This window comes from Solanum lycopersicum, chromosome 1, assembly GCF_036512215.1.
Source record: "Solanum lycopersicum chromosome 1, SLM_r2.1".
NCBI classification, from domain to species: Eukaryota; Viridiplantae; Streptophyta; class Magnoliopsida; order Solanales; family Solanaceae; genus Solanum; species Solanum lycopersicum.
In genome coordinates, this window is record NC_090800.1 from 7,110,899 (window position 1) to 7,121,413 (window position 10,515).

At 36.3% G+C, this 10,515-nt stretch overlaps 1 protein-coding gene across 6 annotated transcripts in view; it reads right to left on the reverse strand.

The window, feature by feature from the left end:
* Positions 1-10,299, reverse strand: part of LOC101257103 (uncharacterized) — a 33,382-nt gene extending 23,083 nt beyond the window's left edge. For all 6 annotated transcript variants that reach the window (XM_069296932.1, XM_026029831.2, XM_069296930.1 and 3 more), the window contains exons 1-2: positions 9,638-10,299; positions 7,622-8,842 (exon numbers count right to left, since the gene is read on the reverse strand). In XM_069296932.1, the coding sequence (XP_069153033.1) occupies positions 7,622-8,842; positions 9,638-9,860 (1,444 nt within the window). In that variant the 5' untranslated portion in view covers positions 9,861-10,299. The remainder of the gene's footprint in view (positions 1-7,621; positions 8,843-9,637) is intronic.
* Between the last annotated feature and the right edge of the window lie 216 nt (positions 10,300-10,515).

A 10,515-nucleotide genomic window follows, 5' to 3' on the forward strand; every position in this document is an offset into this window, starting at 1 on the left:
GTAATCAAGTTACCTCTTTTCTCCAACATTACACAACATTTGTTCCTTGCATTATAAGCAATGAAATTATAGTTATATTAGGGGCTTGAGCAAATGGTTGAACAAACATTACTAACAATACCAATTCCCTTTGTACTGTCAAGGAGGAGGTTCTCTTGAAGACGCAGGATTGTTAACACACAGTGCCAGACAGCCCCTTAGAATATTTTATTGTAAAAGTAAGTTGTTTAGAGTTAGGACACTTCCCTCCACCCACACGACTCCCTTTGCTTTTGGGGCATAGCGCCTTTTTTTGTTTTCATCAATATGGCACTGATTATCGGCTGACTCCCTACTAATCCATTGACTTGTTCTTCAACCTACTAAGCAGAAATTCTATGAGTTATTGGACTATTTAACTTTTTAAAATTACTAGAGTTGATAATTCATTTTAAAGAGTATTACAGTTACAATCACGGGATGGACGTGCACCTGAAATAAGGAAAAACAAGTGTATCTGTCTGAAGCAAACAATATAAGTGTTGTGTAGCAGAATACTGTTTTTTTATGAAGTATAAGTGTTATAAAATATTGTTAAGCCAATTGGCACAAAAAGAAGACGCTTGAAATCACATACAAACCAGTGAACCACTACGCTTAAAATAAAATGATTTTTTGTATTCCCAAGCTATTAGGATTATGTTTTCGTATCATCAAGTGCGAAAAAGCTACACTAGGAGAACCAACTATTTTAATTTGTTTCCATTTCATTTTTCACTATACTTGGGGGCTAAGTCATCAATATCAAGTGTCTAATTTAGCACACAAAACGCAACCCAAACTAAAACAGAAACTTTTTTCTTCCTTCCTTTTTTCTTGGGTAAACAAAAAATCAGCAATTTTTCACATCCATTTTTTTTTTTGGGTAATAAAATGTGAAATTATTACCATACCACCACAAATAATTACAACCTAAAGAGCCCCTAGTGATTTCAGCCACCTTTCAGCAAGGGAACCTCAAGTTGATAGGTCTCAGGAAACACTCCTCCTAATCACAAATCTTTGAAATAAAGACCTGACATATGTGCTTTCTTGGTGTCTTTCAAAATGTATAACCTTTGACATATTTCCCTCTGTATTTGTGTGATCATGAACTCAGGTTGTATACTTGATTGTTGAAAGATTCTCCTATTCCTTGTTTGCCAAGTGTAGTAAATCATTGCCCCCCACACTGATGCTACAATCTCCTTTTGGAACTGCTTCCATCTTCTGTTCTTGATCTAGTGGACTGTACTGCAGACCCTTGCGCATTGTATAGTAATCCCTAACCACATACTTAATTTGTTCCTTACTTCCGTTATCCAGCCACGCTCTGAGAATAAATGCAATTGAGTCTCTCCTTTGTCCTCTTCACGCCAAGCAGCACTTAGTAGTATCCATGGTAATGTTCAACCGCTTTAATCTTTCCTTTGTACGCAATCTTTCTTGGTAAGCCAGCCATATTATAATCCTTTGCCTGGGCAAAAGGATTGAACTCCACACTAATTCAGCTTCCTTCATCTTGGGCAGATCTCCCAGTAAGTCTTGGTAACTCGGCAAAATAGAATAGTCCCCTGTTGGTGTAAGTTTGTACCTCCCTCCTTGATACCAACATTCATCTGAAGTCTGAACCTTCGAAGAATTCAATTTCTTCCAATACCAGCTGCAATCATTTGGACTGTGTTCCGAAATGTTTGCACTCGACTTCATATACACTCCATTGACCCATTTGCCCCACAGGATATCCTTCTTGCTTGCTAGCTCCCACAACAATTTCCCCACTGCATCTATATTCTGATTGCAACAACCCTTGATATTGAGGCCTCCATACTTCTTTGGTGCACATACATTGGTCCATTTGACTAATGCTATTTTCCTTCTGCCTTCCATAGCTCCCCATAAGAAATCTCTGCATTTCCTGTCGATTTCCTTCAGTATGCTCAAAGGCAATATGAACACTGATCCCCAAAAGTTATACATAACAGAACAGCATTGCCACTATGATCTGCAATCTTCCAGCATAAGAAAGGTGTTTAGCATAGGCTGCTCTAATTCTATGAGTAATTTTCTCTACCATTTGCTTACAATCCATTTTTCTCCATTTCTTTGAGGTAAGTGGTAACCCCAAATACTTTATTGGTAGGGAACCAAGTGAGAAAACCAGTTTTAGCAAGAATGTTTTGTTTGGCACCTTCTTCCACTCCAGCTATGAATATGTTTGATTTGTCTAGGTTTGCCACCAAGCAATGATGAAGTGCTTCCATAACCCTCGAGACTGAACTCATATTTCCTTTGCACAATATCATAACATCATCTGCAAATATTAAATGAGTTAATTTGTTCCCCTTACTCATTGGATGGAACTGGAAGTCAGGCAGTGTACCCATTTTGGTTAGCACTCTAGACAGGTACTCCATGACGAAACAAACAAAAGCAGGGAAATAGGATCCCCTTGCTGGACTCACATCTTTTTCACCCACCACACTCCAAGCATCACTGAAGAAAGCACTTCCATAGCCATCTGGATTCTGGTGCAAGGCTCTTGTTCATATCAATACTAAACACAGCTTGCTTGATTTCTTTTCTGAATATGGACCGACCAACTCCAATTGTTGAGGAATTGTGAGCATGTGTCCATTCTTTAAAAATCTATCCAATGCCTTGATTCTATACCTCTCCTTCCTCTCCAACAACTCCTCATAATAATCCACAAATACCTTAGCAGTATCTGTGTTCTCCAATGCATTTTTCCTTCCTTGTCTCTAATTTGGGTGGTAACCTGTTCTAATCTTTTGTGCTTTATGATGGAGTAGAAATACCCAGTATTGTCATCACCCAACCTTATCCAATTTGATTTGCTTCTCTGCTGCAGAAAAACTTCAGCCAAGTATGAGGATTTTCTAAATTGCTCGCACTTCTGTTTCTCTTGTTCCTGGAGAGCTCTATCCGTTGGATTATTAAGAACAAAAAATTTAAGTTGGTCTTTTCCTGAAATCTCACTACTATGAAACTATCCACTAGTTCAAGTGAATCCCTTGTCCCCTAATGACTATGTAACAAACATTTAAACGCCTTCCACGATAATCCACCAATAAAATTACATATCACCATTCAATTGATGTCAGCTATATGAAGTAATCAAGTTCCGTTTCTCAAATGTACACCAAACTTGATGAATTTATCTTTTCAAGTCTTTTTTCTTTGTTTTGTACCAACAAAGTCATTTAATCATTCATTTGTTTCTCTAAAAGAACGATCACCCTGGAAACTTTAATAAAATCAGTTAAAAAGTACCATTAATAACTTCTCTTTATAAAACCACCGGCAAAATTACTCTCTCATACTTCATTAACTAACTCGAAAGCAAAGTTGCTGACAACATGTTAACTCAAGATTGGGAGCCTTTCACTGATGCGATTGCTAATGCCCCTGATCCCCAATTCCCCCCTTCAGGCCTTAATGCTCTTATTGGCAAACATACCTTATTCAAGCCGAACACACATATATGTATGTCTTCCTAAAAAATAGGAAGATAAAGTTCATTTTTCTGCTAATCTTGTAATTTTGTTCAAGTGGAAAAATATGCTCGTTAATTTGATAAGTTTTGAAGACTATCTATCGTTAAATAGAGCCAGAATGGATACAATTATCTATTAAGTGCAATGAAAGAGTAAGCTTTCTGGCGGTTTTTTAAAGAATACTTTATTAATGACAATGTTCCGGTCATTTAATCTAACTTATGAGAAACTATTGATACAGAACAAACAAAAGTGACTTTATTGATACGAAACAAACAAAAGTGACTTTGTTGAAACCAGCAATGTAAGCTGGAAAGTACCTCATTCCTCCATTAATGGAGGTTGAGTCCTTCAACAGTGAAACGAAATGAAGGAGAAGAAGAAATCTGATTTTTGAATTAGAGTACTTAATCTCAAACAATGTATTACATGTGTATATATACACAATAATGATGAGCTAGCAGATTAACAAATCATCAATACAAAACATGTGACTATAACTAACTATAACTAACTACTTGAACAAACTATAACTAATTTCTTGAAAGATGAATAGTGCCAACTAACTAACTCCAACTAACTAACTAACTAATTGATAAGCTAGTTTTATTACCCCCCTCAAGTTGGAAGTAATTTGCTTACAGACAACTTGGTTAACAAACCAGTATGCTTAATGCCAGTCAATGCCTTAGTGAAAATATCAGCCAGTTGAGCATCTGTCGAAACATATTGGAGTATAATCAGTCCTTGCAGCTTTGTCCTGACAAAATGACAATCGACCTCGATGTGCTTAGTTCGTTCATGAAATACTGGATTCTTAGCAATGTGTACTGCTGCTTGACTGTCACAAAATACATGTATAGGCAAAGGGATAGTCACTGAGAGTTCACCAAGTAGTCTTTCTAGCCACACCACTTCTCCTACTACTTGTCGTATGGCTCTGTATTCAGCTTCTGCTGATGATAATGACACTGTAGGTTGTTTCTTAGACTTCCAACTAATGGGGCTATCTCCCATAAGAACCAAATAACCACTCACTGATTTCCTTGAATCAGGACAAGAGGCCCAATCTGAGTCGCAATAGGCACTAACAGTAAGATCAGGTTTATTGTTGATAAAAACTCCCAAGGTAGGATCATGTTGTAGATATCTAAGTACATGATAAGCTGCTTTTAGATGAGGTTCTCTAGGAGATTGCATGAATTGACTGAGATACTGGACACTATATGCTATGTCCATTCTTGTGTTAGCAAGAAAGTTAAGCTTGCCTACTAATTTTCTGTAGTAGGTGGGATCTGGCAATAGTTTGCCTTCTGCAAGCCTCAGTTTTTCAGTGGGATCCAATGGTGAAATTGTAGACTTGTAGTTCATAGAGTCAAATTCTTTCAAAAGATCAAGAGCAAACTTTCTTTGTGAAATAAGGACACCATCTGGCCTGTACAATATCTCTAGCCCAAGGAAATAATGCAATCTTCCTAAATCTTTTATTCTGAATTTCTCATGCAAGAAGAGCTTCAAAGATTCAATCTCCTTCATATCAGTACCAGTTAGGATAATGTCATCAACATATACAGCCACAAACACCAAGGAGTTACCATTTTTCTTGTAAAACAGTGAGTAATCACTTTCTGAATGAACATAACCTTTTGAGCAAAGACTATTAGCTAGTTTCTCATACCACTGTCTACTAGCTTGCTTCAAACCATACAAGGACTTCTTCAATTTGCAGACCATATCACTGCTGTCCACTACCAGTCCTGGGGGTAATGCCATATACACTTCTTCATTTAAATCACCATGTAGGAAAGCATTATTGACATCCAATTGATACAAGTTCCAGCCCTTCTTTACTGCTAAGGAGATTAGAGTTCTAACTGTAGTCATCTTTACCACAGGTGAAAAGGTTTCATTGTAGTCTATCCCAGCTTGTTGAGTGTATCCTTTTACCACCAATCTAGCTTTGAACCTTTCTATGCTCCCATCTGCCTTATGTTTAATCTTATACACCCATTTACATCCAACAACATTCTTGTCTTTTGGCAACTTAACCAGTTCCCAAGTATCATTAACATGCAATGCATCAAATTCTTGTTTCATTGCTGCTAGCCAGGCTGGATTTAAGCTTGCCTCTTCATAAGATGTGGGTTCAATATCATGTGAGACATTATGAATTAACTGCTGACTCTCACAACATAGTGTAGAGAAGCACATATGATTAGGATGAGTTGTGAGAGATGTGAGTGATTGTTGAGAATCAGCAATATTGTTTATAGGTGAAGTAGAATGTAACTTGGGTAATGAGTAGTTGTAATCTTTCAAGTAGCTTGGAGGATGACAAGATCTATTTGTCCTTCTTGGTGTAAGAACAGATATGTTTGGTCCAGTAGGTGCTGTGGTAAGTATATTTAGTCCAGTGGGAGGTGTTGTGGATTCAGTTGTAGGTGTATTTTCAGGCATGGATACTTGGTCACAAGTGACTTCATCCAGTGTGTGATCATCCAACATTTCATCATCAATAAAAGTGTTTGTTTTACTAGACATGCAAGGTAACTTATTTGAGTAAGGAACAAGACATTGCAGTACAGAATTAAAGTTAGAGCCAGCAGGAGCAATGACAAAAGGAAGAATAGTTTCATAGAAATAGACATCTCTAGACACATGAATTCTCTTGGTAGCCAAATTTAAGACCTTGTACCCTTTTGTATTGAAAGGGTATCCAATGAAAATGTGAGGTACAGTTCTTGGTTCAAACTTTTTTTTATGAGTTTTCAAAGTGGTTGGAAAACAAAGGCATCCAAAATTTTTGAGATGAGAGTAAAAAGGTTTCTTCTGGTATAACAGCTCATATGGAGACTTCCCTTGAAGAAGTTTAGTAGGTAATCTATTAATCAAATAAGTGGCAGTTAGTACACATTCTCCCCAGTATCTCATAGGTAATTTTGATTGAAACAACAGTGCCCTTGCTGTCTCAAGAAGATACTTGTGTTTCCTTTCCACTACCCCATTTTGTTGTGGTGTGTAGGGACAAGATTTCTGGTGTATTATGCCCTTTTCTTGAAAAAAACATGTTGCTTCATTATTAGAAAATTCTAAGCCATTATCAGACCTGATGGTTTTCAATCTGGTGTGGAATTGATTTTCTATTAAGGATATGAAGGCTTTTATAGTATGAAGAGCATTGCTCTTACACCTAATGAGCTGTGTCCAAGTAGCTCTACTGTAATCATCTACCATAGTCAAGAAGTAGTGATATCCATCATGTGTTGGTACATTATAAGGTCCCCACAAATCAACATGTAACAGCTCAAATATTGAACTAGTTCTAGTAGTACTTTCTGGAAATGGCATTCTAGTTTGTCTAGCCATTGGACAAATTGTGCAAGTGAAAGGTTGTTTGTTGGAAAACTTTAAAGGAATGGTAGATATGTTTTTCATTTTCACAAAAGGTACATGTCCTAATCTAGCATGCCATAAGAATTCATTGTCTTGACTGAAGGAAAAATGAGTAGCTGAGTTAGAAGTATGATCAGTAGAACAGGTTTCTTTATTGATTATATGAGGATGTCTTGTACTAGATGGTGATGGTGTTTTACAGTAGTTAAGAAGAGAAACAGATTGACATTTTTGATGAGAAACAATATCATCATTTACAGATGGAATGTGACACTTTGAACAAAAGAAATACAAACCATTCCTTGCCTTACCAAGTGCCAGAGGGCTCTTCAGAGAAGGGCCCTGCAGTAAACAAGAATCACTGTTAAAACTAACCATCCCTCTGAGTTGATTAGCCAAACAACAAACTGATATTAAGTTGAACTTGAAGCTAGGTATGTACAACACTTTATAAAGAATTAATGTTGGATTCAAACACACATCACCAAATTCAGTCACCTTGACTTTGTATCCATTTGGCAATGTGATTAAGAAGGGATAAGGTAGAGACTTAAGGTTTGTGAGATTGTGTTTTGTGTAGGTCATGTGGTGAGATGCCCCTGAATCAATGATCCAAGAGCCAGCAGTCAATTTTTCACATCTACATGATATATCACCTATCCTACTGATAGAGGAATGACAAGCAAATATACCTGCTAAGCTTGCAGCTCCACTTGACACACTGTTTAAGTAATCAGATTCAGCTCCACCATGCATATTTCCAAGTAAGTTGAGTAACTGTTCATATTGACCTTTTGACAGGTTCACTGGCATTTGTTTTCCCTGCTCAAAGTTTTCTTCACATTTGTTGCCATCACCTTCAGAAGTATGTACATTTGCTGCTGATCCTTTGCCTCTTCCTCTTGGATTTCTTGTGTTGGATGGATAACCATGAAGTTTGTAGCACCTATCTTTGACATGTCCAGTTCGTTTGCAATATTCACAAAACATATTTGATCTATTGCCAATGTTGGAGTTTCCTCTATAGGTATTAGTGTTGTTGAAATTGCCAGTGTTGTTGTAGTTTCCATTTCCCCTACCTGTGCTTCCTCTATAAGAACCAGAGTTTGTTGCATTACTTTGAGGCAACATAGAAGCATTAAGTGAAGTAGATTCCAAAGCCATATGGTTTGGAGACTTCATTTCTCTTTGCCTCTCTTCCTGTGACAAGATAGCAAATGCCTGTGCCATTGTGGGCAAAGTAGACATCATGAGGATGTTCCCTCGCACAGCAGTGTACATCTCATTCAGACCCATTAAGAAGTGTATAAGTCTTCTGTCCTGCTCAGTCTTATACAATTTTACCTTTCCTCCACAAGTACACACACAACTACACTGAGAATGGACATCAATTGCACTCATTTCCTCCCATAACTTCTTCATTTTTGTATAGTAACCAGTAATGTCTAAAGTACCTTGTACCAAGTCATTTATTTCCTTCTGCAATTGGTACAGTTTGCATCCATTAGTCTGATCATATCTATCTTCCAATTCCTCCCATAATTCCTTAGCATTGTTAACATATTGAAGGCTATCTTGCAGGTCTGGGGAGAGGGAATTCAGAATCCAAGATGTCACCATGTCATCACATCTCTCCCACTGCATGAATGATGGATCTGTAAAGCTTGGTTTCACAATCTTACCATTGATGAATCCAGTTTTGTTCTTAACGGATAATGCCCTAAGAACTGCTCGTCTCCACGATCTATAACTAGTTCCATCAAACACCACAGGAAGCAAGGCAGACGCAGCATTTTCAGATGGATGTATATAGAATGGGCTATTGAAGTCTGGTCGTTTTAGGGAGTTATTGGCATTCACATCACTTGAAGTATCACCCATGGAGAATGGATTGATATCAGCAAAAAAAAACTCTATGAATCAGCAAAAAAAAACTCTATGAATCAGCAACAAGTGATCAACCAAACCAAAGAGAAACAGAGGAGAAAAAAAAAGAGAAGAAAAAAAAACAGATCAAGGATCTACTTGAATAGAGGAGACTACTAAATCGATCAACAATCAAATCAAGAGATCTAGTGTGAGGAACCTCGCTCTGATACCATGTTGAAACCAGCAATGTAAGCTGGAAAGTACCTCATTCCTCCATTAATGGAGGTTGAGTCCTTCAACAGTGAAACGAAATGAAGGAGAAGAAGAAATCTGATTATTGAATTAGAGTACTTAATCTCAAACAATGTATTACATGTGTATATATACACAATAATGATGAGCTAGCAGATTAACAAATCATCAATACAAAACATGTGACTATAACTAACTATAACTAACTACTTGAACAAACTATAACTAATTTCTTGAAAGATGAATAGTGCCAACTAACTAACTCCAACTAACTAACTAACTAATTGATAAGCTAGTTTTATTAGACTTAATTGCTACAAAACAAATAAAAGTGAATTTACTCAAAGTAATCACATACCAAATAAGACAAACTTATTGAGAATCACATAACAACATCAAGATTCAGGCAAATGACTAGTTAAGTGGAAGTGACTTTATTGATACGAAACAAACAAAATTGACTTTATTGATACAAAACAAATAAAAGTGAATTTACTCAAAAGTATACACATAACAAATAAAAGACAAACTTGTTAAGAATCCCATAACAACATCAGAATTCAAGATTCTGTCAAATAGAGACTCACTAGGTGTAGTCGAATGCACAGTCTCATCAACACGAACCGATGCTTTAGTTACACGAGTGAAACCCGAAAGCAAGCGCATATGCCAAAGCTGAACCAAACAGGCCCATACCAAAATGCTAGTAAAAACAGGAATAAACAACAGTTTCAACCTAGTCCTCTGTATCACTACCCGTTGTATAGATTGTTGTACCCTTTCACTCCTCACTTCTACCATACTCTCCATTGTTTTCCCTCTCCTCCTCTCCTTCACCCCTCATTGCCAAAATTCATTCTAAAAATCACAACTTTACAACATTACAAACATACCCATTTCTCCATATTCGAGAATCATGTATTATTATTATTTAAAATGGGAAATATTATTCAACACCCATTATAAAGTTTTGATTTTTAAACCAGAATCAAGAAGTGCATTGAGAAAAATTTAACCCTAGAATTCAAAAATGGAAACAAGAGATACAAAACCCAGTATAAAGATTTGCACTTTGGATCAGAATCAAAAGAAATACTAGAAATTTGGAAGATCTATGAAGAGGCAAAAGCTGAAAAATGTAAATTTAATCAAGAACTCAAAGATGCTATAATACGAATGTTCCTTCTGACTTTAAGAACATTTTCATCTCTGTAAAAAAATTGAAAACAAAAAAAAAACTATTATAAATATATACTTTCTGTTTATATTTATTTATTTATTGAAGAAAAGAAAATCTCAGATTGTGATGAGGAAAGAGAGTATAATTTACAAATTTAATTTTGGAAAAAAATTGATTGAATCAATACATGCAAAAGACTGTGAAAAGTGATAGAATTTAGTTATTAATCAAGTCTTTCAAGAAGTCAATTTAAATTGAAATCAACATCGAATTATTTTAATTTTT